Source organism: Cyprinodon tularosa, unplaced genomic scaffold, assembly GCF_016077235.1.
Source record: "Cyprinodon tularosa strain WSP-4 unplaced genomic scaffold, ASM1607723v1 ctg173, whole genome shotgun sequence".
NCBI classification, from domain to species: Eukaryota; Metazoa; Chordata; class Actinopteri; order Cyprinodontiformes; family Cyprinodontidae; genus Cyprinodon; species Cyprinodon tularosa.
The window spans coordinates 16,495-36,412 of NW_024038559.1; the positions used below are offsets into that span (position 1 = coordinate 16,495).

The 19,918-nt window shown below is 37.9% G+C and overlaps 1 protein-coding gene across 2 annotated transcripts in view; it reads right to left on the minus strand.

Annotated features, from left to right (window-relative positions):
- Window positions 1–2,765: 2,765 nt before the first annotated feature.
- Window positions 2,766–19,918, minus strand: part of fndc1 (fibronectin type III domain containing 1) — a 45,919-nt gene continuing 28,766 nt past the window's right edge. Inside the window, exons 14-22 of one of the 2 annotated variants that reach the window (XM_038281654.1) lie at window positions 18,404–18,478; window positions 17,365–17,523; window positions 14,481–14,717; window positions 13,047–13,155; window positions 8,800–8,879; window positions 7,092–7,121; window positions 4,047–4,208; window positions 3,828–3,950; window positions 2,766–3,515 (exon numbers count right to left, since the gene is read on the minus strand). In XM_038281654.1, the coding sequence (XP_038137582.1) occupies window positions 3,400–3,515; window positions 3,828–3,950; window positions 4,047–4,208; window positions 7,092–7,121; window positions 8,800–8,879; window positions 13,047–13,155; window positions 14,481–14,717; window positions 17,365–17,523; window positions 18,404–18,478 (1,091 nt within the window). In that variant the 3' untranslated portion in view covers window positions 2,766–3,399. The remainder of the gene's footprint in view (window positions 3,516–3,827; window positions 3,951–4,046; window positions 4,209–7,091; window positions 7,122–8,799; window positions 8,880–13,046; window positions 13,156–14,480; window positions 14,718–17,364; window positions 17,524–18,403; window positions 18,479–19,918) is intronic. The other variant, XM_038281655.1, reaches the window with a different exon arrangement.

Here is a 19,918-nt window from a genome sequence, read left to right on the forward strand (position 1 = left end):
CCTCAGCCATGACCAGTGTCAAGCAGGTGGAAAAATAGTAGAGCAAAAGCCTTCACTCCATGACTATATAAGAGCCTGTGGCTGTAAAGCGATACATTCTTCCAGGTCACATGACCTGGCCAACAACGGTGCGTCTTCTCCCAACTTACATAGTCAGTATTTCAAGAGGGAAGCCCCGCTTGAAGCATTGATATTGTCAAGCGCTCTATGTTGGTCTGAGGAATAATTTAAAAATATCTCATATAAGTCAACTCTTTAGGTCACAAAGTCCGCAGTGTGCTTTTAAATAAGCTTTTCATTAGAAAAAATATAAATAAATACCTACAGTGTGGCTAAAATAAACCAACTTTGAAAATGGCAATTTTTAAAAATCTTTAGAGTGTAAGTCTAAAATAGACTTTCAGTACATGTTCCCTGCATTACAAGGTCTATTCAGTATAATTTCCCTATTTTCTTTTTTTTTTTTTCAGCTGGTCCTCTTCTCATTTTCTTAATCCATAAACATTTCTATATTCCATTGCAGGTGTCATAGAGGGATCAGGTTTCTCATAGTGGTTAGAGATGAATGCTATTTTTCCACACGGATCAAGAGCAGCAGCCAAAAAAAATATTTTGAGGGTAGAGATGCTCATCACTCACTGAAAACACATGATTGCAGAACCTCGACCCCCCCCAAGCATACCTGGAAAGAATGTTTGAAATGTGACAATAACCCATTAAAGTGATGACAAATTGGTCTGCTGCAAATATGAAAACAAACCCCAAAACGCCCAGATTTCTCTCACGGGAGACGCTTATCCTGCTTTAGAGCTACACTGTCCAGCTCAGAAAAAGTCCTTTTCCTTTTTGCGGGGAGTGAAAAATAACAAAACAGTAGTTATGATTTGTCTGGATATCATGATAATTGTTCCCAGAATTAGATTTGACACAAAAATGGTTAGAATTACTTTTAAGCAAGATTTGAGAAGAGAAGCAGGGGTTATGTTGTTGAACGGTGGAAAAACATAAATCCATCTGACGTCTGAGAAATAATCTCAGAATCTTATAAATACAATAATAATTACCTGGCAACAAACACAAAGCAGACTTCTCCAGTAATCCTACATAACTGAAAAAGGCTTTCCACCCATTTTAATGTGTTGCTGAACCATTCATAATTATACACTTTTCTTTTTGAATTGGTTATTTAATGAAAGGTTAAGAATAATTGGTGGTTTAATATTGCAATCAACCTGAAACGCCACACATATCTAGGAAATAAAAATGAAAGCCTAACCATGGGAAAGATTTTATCTGGATTGAATTGCATATTCCAACATTTATAGCATGGGATTATAAAAGCAATCTAGTCACAATTGGCTGAATAAATGTACTTCTCCGAGTGTAAACTTAAGAGATCAGTTTCCTGCAGTGGTAACACATCCATCCTCTACACTCCCTCACCCCCACACTACACAAACAAACCAAACATCAAACAGTAGGCCTTTACTTTAAACACAGAATTATAAATGAGGTTTATACAATTAAAAACTGAATGAATAGAACAAATCCCCTGTGATGTGTATGACTGATTTAAGTACTGCTGTTTGGAAAATTTGGTGCAACACTGCAACAGCTTTTACAGCCTGACACAATTAACCACAAACTTATTCTAAACCATAAATCATAGTGCAATCCTCTATTGTGTTTTTCGTTTTCTTAAGGCATTAGAAGACTAATTAAATAACATCTAACTTAACTGCGTTCAGTCTTCAAGCCAGAATCCAGTGGGATTTGTTCATTGTTATGCAACTTAATTAACAAGCTAAAATCATCAAGCTAAACTGCAGTACAATTTTGTGTTATTTCTTTTTTGTTTTATTCACAATTTTTTATTATCTAGTATGCTCTTTTATAAAGAATGTTGTATTCTAGATTATTTGGTAAGGTTTTTGGAATTATAATCTAGTTGGTTATCAGAAAGCCTTTTGGATAAGCTAATTAGTGTCAGAAATTACCAAGACAACTAGGATTTTATGGAAACAGTGGCATGTGCATAAAGGGAGATACATGTCACTGGTAGCAGCAACTTAGCTCTGTTACTTTTAGAATACTTTACAACAGGGAGGGTTCAAGACGGAATCTACCAAGGGGGCCAGTGTTTTTTAGGGGGGCACAGAGCAAAAGATTAACAAACATACACAGAAAAGAAACAGCAAAACTCATATGGGTGTGTAGAACATGATGTAATAACATAAAATCAAGGGCCCAATGTAAAAAAAAACAAAACGGTGTTCCCCTTTAATTTAGTATTGGACTGCAAAACAGGGGCTAGGACCTGTTCTACAGGTGGAGTGACCCCTGTTGGCCCTTGTCTAGAACCACCCATGCATGGTAACCATATTGGATTTTAAACAATTTTTAAAATGTCAGAAAACTGGAATGAATAGTTGTGGTAAGTCACCTTAGCTTAAATGTATTAATGTTGCTCTGTTCAAACATGCAATATATGTTGAAGATACGGTGGTCTATTTTTGATTTGAACACATGGCTGCTTAGGCATTCAGACTTCCATTCCAACCATGTACCTTGATCAACTTAAAAGCCTCAAGAGGTTATTTAAAATACAGAATTGATTTTCTTCTCAGTCCATGAGTTTTTAAAATCTGTTATAAACTGACTAGCTTTTCTGCACTTTCTCTTTTTTGTGCCATTGTGAAAGTAAACATGTGCAGTATTTGTGAATTTGTCACCAGAGGAAACATGATATGACTGATCTTTTGCAATTTTAGTTGTAATAAGGTCTTTATTCAATCTCTCAAATTTCCTGAGCACATATTTAGCCTTTTATTCTTTGTTTGTATACATATAAAACTTACAATGTAAAATAAAAAATTTCAAAGAGGATACAGAGTTTATTAAAAACAGTATGATGGGTGTAAAACATGAATAGACAAAATAGGTCATAAAATATGCAATACAAATACCATGGATGAAAATGAACAGACCTATACACATCTCTAGTGCTCTTTTTTACAGTTTATCTTGTAGTTTCTGGTCCAGTGTCACTGGATTCACCTCGTGTGGGTTTGTTATTAAGGAGATAAATAACACTGGGTAAGGACCTCTCTGTTAATTATAGAAGAGCACTTTGTAATAATAGTTATGCTAAGCAAGAGCAAGCTTATTTCCCCTCATATACAGACTGCTTTACATAAAAAGTGCATTGTAATGATACATATTTAGCTGATTTAAGCTACTATTTTGAGTTTTATTTTCCTCTGGAGCAATATAAAATATATAGTGGTGTCTTTGTGCTTGTAGGTGAATGTCTGTCTTCAATGGACAAGAAAGGCAGCTGAGAGCATGCTGCAGGGTGCAGAGCTGCTGCTGTTCATATAAAATGTCTCCTCTTCAGAGTTACCATTTCCCAGGAATGGAAACCCCGCATTCATACCACCCCACAAATGGATGGGATGTACGGCGGCCAATGACTCCAAAGGAAACCGGCTCCTGTCTGTAGGCACGGTAAAATCCTGTAATACAAGGAGTATTAACCAAACAAATGAATACTTTTTATGAAAATGACAAATTAATGATTGAAATGTTGAAATATTTCTCATTTTAGCATTTTACAAAATGCTGAGAATATCTAACCGATGGTTTTACTACACGACAATTTTACAAAGACTTATTTTCAGGCTGCCACTACAAAGCAAGTTTGACTTCATTTGGTGTGCATTGCATAGATACAAAATTAATTCTTCTGCCCTACAGCAGAACTATTCATACGCCATGGAAAAAAATATAATAAGTCACAAGCCATGTGCACAGCTGTTATTGTTTACCTTGCGCTGAGGGCAGATTTTCTGAGAGGTAGGCTGGCCCCGTTCTTCCATCTCTGTGGGAGTCCACAAACTGGCAGTGGTCCTCACCTTGGCCCATAGTATCTCCTATACTGTAAAAAGGCACTGGGTAACAGAAAGAGGAGCGTTATTGAAACTTGTTTATTGTTTCCTTTTTTCATTTATGAAAGAGCAGAGTAAACCCCTAATGTGATGTGTTACCTCTGAGATCGTCAGCCATAAAGATCTTATAGCGTAGAGAATTGCACAGGACGACACCCACAAACTTTTTGTACCATGTCCGCTTGACATATTGTTTGCCCTTACAGCTAGTGTGGGCTGGGTTATACTTGAAGGTAAAAGGAATCCAGATGGGTTCTCCTCCTGAGAGAATAGAAAGAAGAGAAGTGGAGCAAGTTTTGGCATATTTTTATCTTCCATCTTATAAAATTTAATATGTAGAATATAGAAATGATAAAGATTTTCTAATTGCCATTAGTGCAGATTTTATAAATTTACAGATTGTTTACAGAAAACCTAAACAAAACATCAAAAGAAAGGTGTTGCAAAACTGAAAACCTGACCCAACCCATTTGAACATATAATCATCCTAATTGCTTTACAGTCTTTAGTTATCTAAAGGTGTATTTACCAAATGATATGCTGAACCTTTTTTATAGTCATGGGCAGTTCTAGACAGGGGGCGATGTACAACTGGTCCTGGCAACTGTTATCTCCCCTGTCCTGAAGATACAATACTAGTGTTGTACCAATACCAGTATCTGGCGGGGCAGCGATCCAGCAATGAAATGGTGGTATAGGTATCGACAAGTACCAACAAATAGGGCACCGATACCATGTTGAGAGCCAAACATTTATTCAACTATTGTCACCCATTCCAGGTAGGCAATAAAAAGTTCTACTGGATTCACTTTGTATTAGTCTTTTTCTGCTTCACAAAGGAAGGCAGCAGCTTGACAAAGTCATTTTGCCAGTTATTTTACATCCAAGTAATATGCAGTTATTTATATACAGACACATCAAGTTCAAACAGATGGTATCGGTATAGTATCGGTATCTGCAAATACTGCACAGCCAGGTATCGGGTATCGGTATCAGGGCCAAAAAATGGCATCAGCGCAACACTATACAACACACACAAAAAAAATTTATGATGAAATTTATGGAACACACATAGTTGACTGATAGGTCCCTTAGGCCCTTATCATTATTTTCCTTAACAGATCTGTTTTTAAGTAATTTTTTAAAAATTAAGGTGATAGCTTCAGTCGTATTGAGATAAGATCACAATTCTTATATGCTACATCTTAAAAAATACTCTAGTTTGTTACAGCTGAACTGATTTGTTTTACCAAGTACTAATTCGAATTTGTTTAAAACTGGTAATTTTCATTTAAAATAATAATTTAAAAAATGTAATCCCTGATCTATGTATGTACGTTGAGTTAATATTCCAAAGAATAGCTTTATTTTATCTTCCATTAAATGTTGATTTAGCAAGTAATTATTTCATTTTTTTTTTTTCCATGATAATTTTTTTTGTTATGTAAATAAAATCAAAATTTTTAAACCAAAAATACACTTTTTCAAATGGGACAACAGGAAATTTTAATTAAACTTAACGATGTAAACAATTCCCTTCATTCAGTACAGAGCTGCAACTTATTATATTGTTTTATGGCTTTCTAAATATGTTTCAAATAAAAAATATTGCCTTTATTTTTAGTTCCATGCTTTTTTTGCCCCCATGAAAACACGCTTTCCCACTCTGGTCCGCCTGGTAAATATGGTGTAGAACGGCCACTGATGACAGTGAACTTAATTACCCTTAACCCACAATGTTCAATGGCCTTTGTGTCATGTGTGATTCAACGGCTGGTACTGCTTATGGAAATTGTAAAATAAAAATTTCTATTCAGGAAATCTGTTCTAGTTGGAGGGTACTTAAAGGTACACTATGCAACCGGTGTTGATTTTCCAGTGAGGCTCCCTCCAGAGGGCGAAAGTAAAAGTGCACTGTCGTAAATATGCACAGCTGTTCTCCTGGTTTCTCCATCAAGCCAGGCGCGGTTGTTTTGAGCTTAGCAGCGAATGACTAACGCTGCGTTCACACTGGACGTAGCTGGCGCGACAGAAGCAGCGAGTTTACATGCAAAGTCAATGGTTGACGCGCGTCAAGGCGCAACAAAAGGTCCCGCGGCGCGTTTTGAGCACCAGGCGCAGCACGTCTGAGCAGCTGAAACAGCGCGTCGGGTGCGTTTAACGCAGGGAGAGAGACACAGCGCTGATGATCTCTCCTCTTAAACAGTTTATTGACGCCTAAATTAACTTAAAATGCAGAAATCTGCCGGCAGAATATGCAGTTTGGATTATTTAGATGAAAAACACCTACCAGCTGCCGCGGTGAACCGCTGCTGATGAAGGGATCCATACTGTTGGCGCCCCGCTGGTATGTGGGGGTCTGAGCGGCTCCGACAGAAAAAATATTGAAGGCAGGATAATAATCTGAATGAACTGACTGCACTGATTACGTTTTCAGGTGTATTTTCTCACTTAAACAAATATTAAAACTACTTTATTCCCACTGATCACAGCAAATATAGCTGCAAGGCAGAGAAAGGATAGTGAAGCTCCGCCCAACGCGCCTCAGACACAGCCGGAGCAGCAAAGCTGCTTCAGCCACGCGTCAGAACTAACTGGTACAAGCAGCAAAAAGGAAGCAGCAGACGCGATTTTGCTGCTTTTGCTGCGTGAACGTAGCATAACTGCACAAAGATCGCCACTGTGCTAGCAACGAGAATGCTTTTAACTGGGGGCGTGTAGCAGTTCTCGCCGTAAAGCAAGACTGACTCTCACGAGACTTCTGAGCCTGTGGGTGCGGGTCGGTGCTCCTGCAGTTGCAAGTGCAGTATTTCCCCCACAGACCACCAGGGCGGCCGAGAATACCTTTGTTCAACCTGAAATTACTCATTTAATCATCCAAAACGTTATGGAACACATTAATTAACTGAAAAATGTTGCATAGTGTCCCTTTAATGTCTAAAACATTTCTTTTTGAATTCTACATTACAGTTTTCTAATTTCTACTAATAAATGTTGATATATAAGTTAATATCCTTTTTTTTCATCTAAGCAAGTATAAACCCAGAAATCCTACATTTTGTGATATGCTTCTAAGTGAATGTTAAAAAAAACATATTGTTGCTTTTCTAACGCTAAATATATCCTGCAAGTGAAACAACTTACCAGGTAGCCTGGCGATGAGAAGAGGATCATCTGGGAAAAAAATCAAAGCAGGAATTTGAAAACAACTTAAAAACAAACAAATCAACCTTTATATGAAAACAAGCTATATATATATATATATATATATATATATATATATATATATACACTACTCAAAAAAATTAAAGGAACACTTTGTAATCAGAGTATAGCATCAATTTAATCAAACTTCTGGGATTTTGATTTGGTCAGGTAACAATAGAGGGGGTTGTTAATCAGTTCTAGCTGCTTTGGTGTTAATGAAATTAACAACAGGTGCACTAGAGGGGCAACAACAAGATGACCATCAAAACAGGAATGGTTTTACAGGTGGAGGCCACTGACATTTTTTCCCATCCTTATCTTTTCAGACTCTTTTTCATCAGTTTTGCATTGGGTTAGGGTCACTGTCACTACTGTTAGCATGAGGCGTTACCTGGACTCTACAGAGATTGCACAGGCAGTCCAACACTTCCAGGATGGCACATCAATATGTGCAATTGCTAGGTTTGCTGTGTCTCCCAGCACAATCTCAAGAGCACAGAGAAGATTCCAGGAGACAGGCATTTACTCCAGGAGAGCTGGACAGGGCTGTAGAAGGTCTACAACCCATCAGCAGGACCGATATCTGCTCCTTTGTGCAAGGAGGAGCAGGAGGAGCACTGCCAGAGCCCTACAAAATGACCTCCAGCAGGCCACTGGTGTGAATGTCTCTTACCAAACAATCAGAAACAGACTTCACGAGGGTGGCCTGAGGGCCCGACGTCCTCTAGTAGGCCCTTAGCTCACTGCCCGGCACCGTGGAGCTCAATTGGCATTTGCCACAGAACACCGCAATTGGCAAGTTGCCACTGGTGCCCTGTGCTTTCACAGATGAGAGCAGGTTCACCCTGAGCACATGTGACAGACGTGAAAGGGTCTGGAGAAGCGTGGAGAACGTTATGCTGCCCGTAACATTGATCAGCATGACTGGTTTGGTGGTGGGTCAGTGATAGTCTGGGGAGGCATATCCATGGAGGGACGCCCAGACCTTTACAGGTTAGACAACGGCACCCTGACTGCCATTAGGTATTGGGATAAAATCCTTGCAACCATTGTCAGATCCTATGCTGGTGCAGTGGGTACTGGGTTCCTCCTGGTGCACGACAATGCCCGGCCTCATGTGGCAAGAGTATGACATAGCAATACCAAGTGACTGCAACATCAGGAAAAAAGAACATGAAAAACTAGAGAAATACCAGGGGCTCAGAGAAGAGCTGGAGAAAACCTGGAAGGTCAAGGCATCAGTGGTACCCATGGTCATTGGGGCCCTTGGGGCAGTGACCCCCAAACTGAAGGAGTTGGTACATCAGACATCTCGGTCCAGAAAGGTGCAGGTCTAGGAACAGCACAGTAAGTGCGCTGAACCCTCAAGCTCCCAGGCCTCTGATAGAGAACCCGAGTTTGGACCCGAGTATGGGGGAAAAAAGAGGGGAAGACCACCCGCGATGGGTGAGGAAGAGTTTATATATATATGTGTGTGTGTATAAAACCTGAAAAAACAATGGAAATATAAAAACACTAAATTCTATAACTCTTGTTTGAATGTTGGATTTTGGATATCATCCATCACAAAGTAAATATAAATTTGGACTATCTATTTTAACTCTGATCAATACAGATCTTTATAAATGTACTTCTATAGACATACCTGACTCGGTGACATAGGTAAGTGTTTCACTTAATGGTCCCAAACCGTAGACATTCTTAGCCTGCACTCTGAAGTAGTACCTGTATTAAAGCAGAGCACAATGCATGATTTAAAGGGGGTTTGAGAGGCTCTAGTGTCATTCTGCCAGATTTGTTATGACTGTTAAAGATAATGAGGACAGCAGATGACTTGGCATCCTTCACTTTGTTTGATTCAAAAGCTTAAAGAGATGTAAAAAGCTGTTTTCTGAAAGTAGGCTAAGGAAGTGGGGAATAAGGGAAGGGTGATTGGGGATGGAAGAGAAACGCATAGAAATTAATTCAACAGATAAGCAAAGGATGAGATAAAAGGATAGAACAAAATCATGTGGAAAAAGTGAAGCAGAGAAAAAAACAACTGTTGAGAGAAAATGGAAAAATATGGAAGTGGGGTGTGTTTTCAAAGGAAATATTTCTTACCAAGAAGTTCAGTACATGTCACACATTTTACTGCCAAAGGCCCAAACAAACCTATGCACTGAATACACACTCTCTCTGGGTTAAAGAAGAATTATAAAGGCCTGTCATAATCAAAACACTCGAGAGTTTGAGAACTTTTCCACTGCAAACCCCTGATTTTTGCATTTATTTGACTCTTCAAAGCCACATACAGTAAGCTAATGGTCCATCACTCTACCCAGAAAGTTTCATCACATAAAGCCACAGGCCTGGATTTAATCAATACGGCCATATGACGACACTGACAAAAATATTTCAGAGAGCGAGAGACAATAAAGCAATGCAGCTGCTGAGAGATGATGTCATGTAAGAGGCTAAAAGAAGACATTCAGTAATTGCGAGTTTTAAAACAGACAAAATGCTATTCTAATAACACCAAGCATTTTATAACAAATGTTAGAGCTTCATTTGGTGTGACAAAATAATGTTACTGTATGTGTAGGTTCTCATTACAGATTATATTGAGATACTCCTCCAATTATCTATCATAGGTTGACCACGAAGTTAAAAAACAAAAATGATCGTATAGCTTGTGGTGAAATATGAGTGAGGAAAATAATCATGACTTGCTGTAGAAACAACAAATATTAAAAGATTTATTTTATCATTTTAACTTATACTTGGTCCAATTAAAAGTAAAGGGAGGTTTTAACTTTATGGAAAGCACAACATGATCTTTGATATAAAGTAGCTGCTAGGGAGGAAAGTCTTATTTTTAAAATGTGATGGAAAACTCCTGCATGCAATCATTGTACTTCATGTGTGGTGCAGAGCATGTGAGCGGAGCGTGGAGCAAGGGGTGGTAACGGAGTGGAAGAAATATGGAAGAAATATTGCAGAGCAGTTTTCAATTTAAAGCCCGGAGCGAGGATTTCACTTTGAACCAGGATTATAACATTCGTAAAATAGCATTTATTTGATTTAAGTATGATTTTTTTCGACAATTAATAATTAAATAGGAAATGCGTGGCAACATGAATGGAGCGAGGTGTTATGTTCACTGCTGGGAAACAGTGCGATAATTTAACACCCAGTTAAATAAGACAATACACGTGTATCATTCATTCATCAAGTCATTAAATCAAATGCTGTGTGTCCCTGGCCCCTGGCACAATTGCATGAAGGAAAAATGTCAGAAAATGCCTTCTTCTGAATATTTGAGCGAGCATGGAGCGATTTCGCTGCAGCGGCAGGAAAATTACAGTGAGTGCCAAGCGGATTTTTAGCAGACCATCCTGGCACAACTTTGAGCGGCAGAACGAATGAGCGAACATCCTCCTGAGTGGGGAGCGGGAATTGCGCTGCGCTACGCTCCGTTCACATGCTCTGGTGTGGTGTTTGGGAAAAGCCATACTATGTTTCTTCAAACAGAATGTAGGTAGACGTGTGAAGAAGACAAACAATAAAAAAAACACTAAAACAGTCCACTGGACTTGGTTTCCAAATTTGAAGACATTTAGCTTCCCATCCAGGAAGCTTTTTCAATTAAAAATATCAGGAATAGTGTTGAGTTCGAGGTTTTATACAATAGCCCAAAAAAGCCCTGTTTTGAATACATGCAAATTGGAACAGAAGAAGGGGTCCACCCATTTGGAATCGGGGTCGTTTGGCTTCTTTTGTTAGACTGCACTACCCCATAACCATCTAAGTGTCTGAAAGGTTGGTCGTTAAAAGGGATTGTAAGACTGGCTAAATAGACGAGATGGGGTGGGGCTGCAAGGATAACGGGAAGGGATTAACTCAATAGCTGCATTGTAAGTTTTTGAAAGCTGGAACCTGAGTCCACCCCTCTGTTTAAGGTCGGTTTTTCTGTCTTAACATAGATGGCTTCCTTCCGGGCCCTCTCAAACCACCTATTTTCTTTATCCAAAATGTTAACATCCTGGTCCTCAAAAGAATGTCCTTTATCCATAAGGTGTAGATGTACCGCAGAGTCTTGTCCAGAGGAGGTTGCTCTTCTGTGTTGGGCCATGCATCTGTGGAGAGGTTGTTTGGTTTCTCCAAAATAAAGATCAGAGTATTCATCACTGCTCTGAACAGCATACACCATTCCACTCATATTTGGTTTGGGGGTTTTGTCCTTAGGAAGCACTAGTCTCTGTCTAAGGTTCTTGTTTCCTTTGAAATGTGCTGGTATTTTGTGTTTGAAGAAAATCCTCTTGAGTTTTTCAGAGACTCAGGCAACATATGGGATGGAGATGTTTTTGCATTTAATCTTCTCACCCTTATGTTCTGCTGCGTGTCTTTTGCATTTCCTTGCTGTTTTGATGAACACCCAGTTTGGATATCCACAGGTTTGAAGAGCATCTGGATTTAATCTAAAATAAGCTGAACGGTTAATTACCTTGTCATTTTCAAGTTGCTTGAGGTAGTCCGTGATTTTATTTTTGTAGGTTTTGGTTGGATATCTTTTTAAAGATTCATATGTGTAAGTGTATTCGGAAGTTTTGAGGACCACTCTGCATTTTCCTTTGTCTGCTGGTAATATTGTGATGCTTTTGTCCTGGCTATTGGCTTTCCTTTTTTTTAAATCTGGAATGACTATAACCTGGATGATGAGATTTAACAACATGAAAAGATAAGTGGGAGATTAGATAGATAGATAGATAGATAGATAGACAGACAGACAGACAGACAGACAGACAGACAGACAGACAGACAGACAGATAGATAGATAGATGGATAGATAGATGCGTTGACGGTCCCGTGTCACCAGAAAGAGGTGAAAGATATGTAGCCACCAACTCATCTCTAAGTCATAAAATTGTTCTGTCTAGCCACTGAAACCAGGTAAATCCAATCCTTACACACATCTGGACTCACCTGGTTCAGTGGCTGGGTAGAACAAACACATGGCATAGAGATGACTTGATGGCTCAAAATCTCCCATTTCTGCCAGTTACATATTATGTCTTTACGAATTTCTACGTGAGTAGGTTTTTGATTGCGTACAAAGCATTTCCATTTTTTTCTTTTTTTTTTTTGGATTGACTAAAACAAGATCTCATGACTGATATGGATATTGTTGTTTTTGATTCAGCCTTTTTATGTGACTGGGCCTCTTTAGACTAGTATTTACCAAGGTGTGGTAAATACAACATGCAAAAGTGATGGAACACTACCACTATAAAAGATAAGTTGTGGGGGGCTGTTGTGGTCAGTGGGCTTAATTGAACTAGATACCTAAATAATCTGCTCAGGACTTCCATGCAGCTTTATGGGCTCTGATTATCAAATTTAGGTTAGGTTTTTGCTCTATCTATTATATTGTTAAAAGTGAAACAAAGCTTTGGAAACTAACACAAGGAATGGCATTGGTTTCCTGTGTCTGTTAGTAAGCGTTGGATTAAAGCGCAGTGTTGAATTTCCACAAAATTTTCTGAGGTCTTAACAGTTTCACAACCAGATGTCACATGAAAGTGAAATCTGGTTCTTTGCCTGCCTCTATTTATATCCAATTTATATTACTTTGAGAAACATTTTGTTAGTTTTATTGAATTCAGCTCACAATACTCTACACAGTATGAATCTAGTCGGACATACAAGCACGTTTATGAAAAGCTGGAAAAACCCCAAAAGAGAGCTCTGCTTTTATTGAAGAGAATCAGGCAAATCTTTTTAAAATCTGGTTCTTCTTTTTATGCCTCCCCAGTGTTCTTTAAATTACTTGAGCAACAGACATGAACTGCCTTCTAAGCAAGTATGCATAATTTGTGCAGGAGTATAAACATAAACCATCTCATATGTTACCTGGAGTTGGGCTTAAGATTTTCCACAGGCAGGTGGGTCCCAGTGGAGACTCCAGAAGACCACCTATTGTTGAGCACGTCGTCATAAGTAGCACTGTGTACCAAGTAGCCTTAAGGAAGAAAAACAATATCAAATGTTATGGTTTCAATAAACATAATGAAATTAAATTAGATGTAGTTTTAATTTGTTTAAAAACTAAAATAAAGGTATTTTTCATAACCTTATTTTGACATTATGACATGCAAAAAAAACTTAGAAAAGATTTAGGTATCTCTTTTAAATTTATTGTAAAATTCCCGTCTCAAACTAAGACTTCCCAAAATATATATGATTATTCTTTCGGTGGCATGGCTCTGTTATTCATCTAAAAACTAACTGGAACCAGCACATGAAATATCCTACTCTTTCTGTTGGACGCCTTAAATTTTCCCTCTGTTTTCACTGGAGCTGCACCAAAGCAGCTGGGTACTCTGCAGAGGGGAAATACCAACAAATTTGTTTTTCTTCTTACAGATTTTCATTCCTTCTCTGATGTACATAGTTGTGAGGGTAGCTTTCTTATGTATCTTTCTTGGCCATCTGTCTCTTTGCCCTTTACATAACTTCTTTCCTCACTATTATAGTTTAGATAGACAGAAATGCAAAGGAAGACGGAGAAAACAATACATAGAACTATAGAATAACAGAGGACAGACAGACAGACAGACAGACAGAAAGACAGTAGTCCTCAGATCAACTGAACTAGTATTTAGAATGTAGTAAAGTTTGGGAAAGATTTATCTTTTCTATGCTCTGTACACAAAGTTGACAAGTAAAGATCGCAAGAAGGTTACATGCTAAGTTCAGTAAGCAGAGAATAGAGGAAGCCAACAGTAACAGATGATGAAAACATAAGTAACAGAACACCGTCTATCTGTTATACACATCAGAGGATGAAGTTATCCACAGTATGACCAGCAGCCTGTGTTTGTCTGCCAAATGAAACACTCTGCTTCTCTATGTGGCCAGAGTGACATGCTGATAACTCACAAAGCTTCATGTAGTCGGGTGTTTACATGAGATTTTTTAATGTTACATACCTTCCACATATCATAATCCAGGTTGGGAAATGTTTTGATATTCCATGTAAAACGACAGGATTAAAGCAACAGATTCCCATGTGTCGATTAAAAGATAAGTGATAGCTATAACCATGTCAAAAATATTTTCTAAACCATAGTAAAAATAAAAAGGTGATAAAATAGGTTATACTTAAATGTACTGTAAGTTTAGACTCTTTTTTAATTTTTGGTGCTTTTGTCTTACGAGTAAAAGCTCAAATGTTAAGTCTGACAGAGAGACATAAACAGATATAACAAGATTTTAGGGATAGTCTTTGGGGAAGAGGTAACATTTAAAAAAAAATCAAGTAGACACATTTTTTGTATTACTTACCTGACACCATGTCATCTTTTATAGGTTTGGCCCAGTCCAAAATAATAAAAGAGTGACAGCCTTCCATGGCAACAACAGTCAGATTTTGAGGTTTGTGTTTTGGAGGCTGATTCTGATTGACAGCTTTACTGTCCTTCTCCATCAAGCTTTCAAGGACATCTACTTGAAGGTACTCCAGAGCCTCTGTTAAAGAGCATGGTGCATTTGGATCCTTCTGGATGTAGTTCACATAAGGAGCTGTGGATAAAAAGATTATTTATTTCAATTAGATATTATAACAGGATGTCTGGAGTGTATTTTTTTGTATAAAACTCTATATAGCTTTTTAAAAAAGCTATATAGAGTTTTTTATTCACTATATAGCTTTTAAAAAAAGCTATATAGTGAATACACAGTAAACAAAATAGTTTCTTCAGCAAAGTCTAGATCCAAAAATAATATTCATATACAATTTGCAATCACTTTTAGGGTTACCTAAAAGCTCTGAAACAAATGATGGCAAACATTATTTCACTTCATTATTCAGGTTTTAGTCTAAATGGTCTTTTCATATTGTGGTCATATTTACCAAACATTACGTAAAATTAATTTGCATAGCTTTTGAGAATGATAAGCAAACAATCTTTTTCCCTTGTTGGCCTTGACTAAAATGTTATCAGAAAAAAAAACAAGAATGGGAAGGTTCCGGATGTCTGCTGGATACTTTACTCTAAAGCATGAAAAAAACTCAACCACAGGCTTAATACGACCCATCATGACAATTTATATGGTTCTCAAAAGCCAAAATAGGCAAAGCATATCATAAAGTGAAAGCATATGGTATATTGGAGTGTACAAAGTAACTAAAATGCTAAATAAATGGTATTAAATGCATACCAGAGAAGTGTGCGCTCTGTAAATGAAATTATGAAATCAAAAGTTTTATTTAAAAGGCTGCAAGTGGCCCTTTTAAAGATTTGATGATCTTGAAGTGGCCCAGTTAAAAAAACAAGATTGACACTCCTGCTATAAAACATGTCAGTGGACTGGCAAGCTGGTGAAGGGGACCTAAATATACTAAACTAATAAACTTGGAGGAGGAAGTCTCCACATTGAGCCAACAGACTCATCTACCTGTTTTGAGGCCAAGCGCTTCAGACTTTAGGACTTCCATTTTAACGCGGAAGAATAATAGCTTTCATGTGGTAATATGAGTGCACATTTATAAAACAGTGAATGTAACACATTGTTGCATCATTGTATTTCTGCTTTTGGAGAAGATTGGCACAGTTTTGACGCTGTATTTGGAAGGATATGGTTATAAATGTCTGAAAGGGTCCAACAAAATATCAACAGAGGAATGACAGAATGCATTTAATCTGTCTGTAAGTGAAAAGTAGAACTGTTACTCAAGAGTAATGTACTATAAAAGCTCATATCAAAATGACCTTATCTATATCCAAAATGATAAACATTGTCTCTGATGGAACAAAATCTGTAAAACATTTTATGATAGCCAGATGTCCTGTCACCCCTCTAAATTTGCTGGATGTAGCTGCTATTTCAAAAGTCAAATCCAATTTAATGACCAACGAGTATTACAGAGACGGTGAAAACAGTTATGCAATAGCTTCTCTTGCTCACAAGTGGTTTCCCAGATTTGCACAATTTACACTGCTACAGTAAACAGACTGTAGATGTTTACAGATCTTGGCTAAATGAGTAAAACAAAAGGACTAAAAAAATTACATTATTTTTTAATCTTTCATTAAACAGAGTCACCTAAAATGAACAATAAATCTACATTTATTCAATAAAAATGTGACAGATTTTATCTGAAGCAACCTGCGCAGAACTGTGCTTTGTTGGGGGTTTGTCAAAGAAGGAATATAAATCTAAATTATTGTTTGTTAAGATGGTAATCTAAATGATTCGTGACGAAAACAGAAATTGAGGGTTTAAAACTCCTGCCTATCTGCTGGAGGGGTTTACATTAAAATGCAAATATTAGGTATTTTTAATGTTTGTGGTTGGAACAGCACACTGTAAATAAGACTTTGTTTAAGTATACACATTTGGCATTTCTGGGAAACCTAGTTCTATATTCTATTGCCATGTTATTGCAAAATGTGTTCTTTTCAGTATCAGGGAACAATAAAAAGAATTACAAAATGAACAAAAATGCCAAAGTGATTACAATTATATAAATATAGGATGTTTAAAGTCACTTGAAACTTTCCTGGCATAAGTCAGATTAATACTGTGTAGAATTAAAGTTGAACTACATTATGTGTACATTGTGTCTGGAAAGCCATATACAGAAAATATTTGCCTAAAGGAGGGACATTCAGTACAATTCTTCAAGCTGATTAGGTACATGCCTCCCATGTTGAGTTTTTAGCCGATCACAGCAGCAACAGCAAGTGTGCTGTATCACCTTCTTGATTTGTTTCCCAGCTAGGACACAATCGCAAATATCTTTCCCATCCACAAAGGAAAAAATTGCTTCCTTTTGCTAATTTTTCCAAAAAGAAAGTATTATAATATTCCAGCTAAAACTGGTGCACCCATCTTTGTTTTACTTCAGCCTTCTGCCTTTGGTTGATGTGATGACATCATACATGTAACTGCATTTCATTGGTCTGTTGACTGCAAGATGTTTTTCGAGGTTGTGAATTAACCAAACTCACGAAAATTCATCTTGCTTGCAAGGTAAAATTAAATCGCCCTTTTTAAAAATCTGATGTAAAATATAAACTTGTTTGCTATTTTAACCACTGTCAGACATCCTTATTTGTTAAGTTGCTACCATCTGAATAACTAATTTGCTATTTGTGTTAAAAATATTTCATTATAAAGTGGCTGGTGAGGATATTTTTGCTGGAAGACTCGTAGGAAATCTTACCTGTGAAGCGCTTCTTCCCACTGAGATCAAACTCCGACAAAGGACCTCTGTTGGACGGCGTGGCCTGTGACCCTGTGGTTGGGATCACTGCTGTAGTGGTAGTTGTTGAGGCAATCGTAGTGGTAGTTGGTGGTAAGGTGGTCTGCATCAACAATTCATCTAGAAATCACACATGCTGATGTTGAATAATCATTTTATCAAAAATTTTACAATATCTGTGTTCTAACCTTATATGTATCTTTTGTACTTTTCATTAATACAGTGAAATGTAGTGAAAAGAAAGAAAGTGTTAGACTAGTTGAATTCACATAAAATAGTAGTGTGAGCTTGCTTTTTTGGAATTGATGTCTAAAGCTATATTTTGCCTCCCATATTTTCCATGTGTGACAAGTATCACACCAGATTCCAAAGTAATCCAATGTATAACATTTGGGGGATGAAACCTGAAAAGCTCCTTCCTCTTAAATCTGAGTTTCTCTCAAAAGCTGCAGCAGTGCATCATAGCATTGCATAATAGTCTGTATACGTGCTGGCCAGCTTAGTGCCATGGCAGGAAAAGGCTAAGATATTTTAGAACTCAGTGAGAATCTTGTGGCAAACCAAAAATAGAACAAAAGTGAATAATCACTGAAGCAATAAAGCAAATATAAGTGCTAAAGCAGACTTCCTCTTGCAGTTTTTCATTCAGCTTGTTGCTTTGCTGAAGATAGGCTCTATCCGTTGTATAATGACACTGTGTTGAAACAGCAAATACATACTATGAAATTATAAGAAAGGTTTTTGTATGCAAAAAAGTGATTAAAAGCAACATATAAAGAAAGTGATCCAAGACAAAAATGTATGAGGTGAAAGGAAGCAAAACAAATGCTTGTAGAAATAAGTTGATAAAGATGTAGACCACAGGCAAGCACAAAAAACAGGTAATATAGGGAAAACTTAAAACAGAATAACAGGACTGTGTTGTAACAACAATCATGCAGTGCAATTAGTCAACCTCAGCCTTGTGATAGATTGGTCAGAAGCCAGACTCAGCCAATACCTTTCTCAAGACCTAAAGCATCAGGCATCATGGGCACTGTAAGCATATGGTCCATTTCCATCCCTGAGGATTCCTCTGTCAGAGAAGTAGAACAGGCTGAACCATCAGTCTCACAATATGAACCAGCAAAAAACAAATCTTTGTACTTGATTGGTTGTGTGTGATTTAATTGTACTCATTTCATCAGGCTTACATTATATACAATTTATTGACTCTGTGCTCACTAAAAATACAGGATGTCCCATTGTGAGTTTATGCATGTTTCATGGCGTACTGTAACACCATTGACAATTTGTACTTGACAGATTGTAGAGTGTTTAACCAGCCAGTGCTGTGACTGTAGCCAACTCCCACATGCAGAGACTTACATGTGGCTTCTGCGGTCTTATTTGGATGAGACTAGATCTGTTATATACACACCAGATCACAGTAAAGCACATAGTTATGAGACTCTGTGGATACAGACAGGAAGTATTCTAAGTTTTTGTCTGGATGGTTTCAAATTCAACTTTCTTGATGTTTATTATTATGGTGAGGAAAGTCAGCTTCCTTACTAGGGCTGGGTATTGTTCAAAAATTTTCGGTTCCGGTACCAATACCGATACCTTCACTTCGATACCGGTTCCTGAACGATACTTTTTTCGATACCAGTTTTATAATATCAATTCGAGAAAAAAGAAAATTACACAACATAAAAAAGTACAAATCTTGAGTTTTATTTTAAGCTCTGTTTTTCCATTTACATTTTTCCTCTTACATAAAAAAAAAAAAATTCAGTGTCTAATATTCACTGTTACATTGTGAGGACCTTTTTACTTAGCAGTTTTCCTTTAGAAAAATTACCATGTCTGACAAACAAGCCCGTTGAATGGGATCCTACTGACAGCGCACCGCTGGTATGGGGGGGTCTGAGCGGCTCCGACAGAAATATTGGAAGGCAGGATGAACTGACTGCACTGATTAAGTTTTCAGGTGGATTTCCCCACTTAAAAACATGATAAAACTACTTTATTCCCACTGATCGCAGCAAATATAGCTGCAAGGCAGAGAAAGGATAGAGAAGCTCCGCCTAACGCGCGTCAGAGCCACTTTTCGACCGCGCAGGCAGAGCAGCAAAGCTGCTTCAGCCGCGCGTCAGAAGCTGGTACAAGCAGCAAAAATGAAGCAGCAGACGCGATTTTGCTGGCCCTGCTGCATCCAGTTTTAAATCAGCATTCTCCAAGAGTGTCTCGCATTATTCACTCCGCTCTAGCTTTGCTCCGCCCACGGGCTGCTGAGAGGAGGATGGTCGCGCTGGCTGCGGTCCGCTCTTCCTGCAGTCAAACACCGAGCGACTTTCTGCTCTTAAATTATTTCCGTGCAGGATGTATTGCATTGCGCACTATTGGCATCAGGCTTAATAAAGTGAAGCCGCACTTTTGACCTGGGGGGCATTTTAAAGGGGTTCCACGACGCTCACAACCAGTTCACAACAGATACACATGAACCCTGGCTGTAGGCGTGACCACCTGTGTA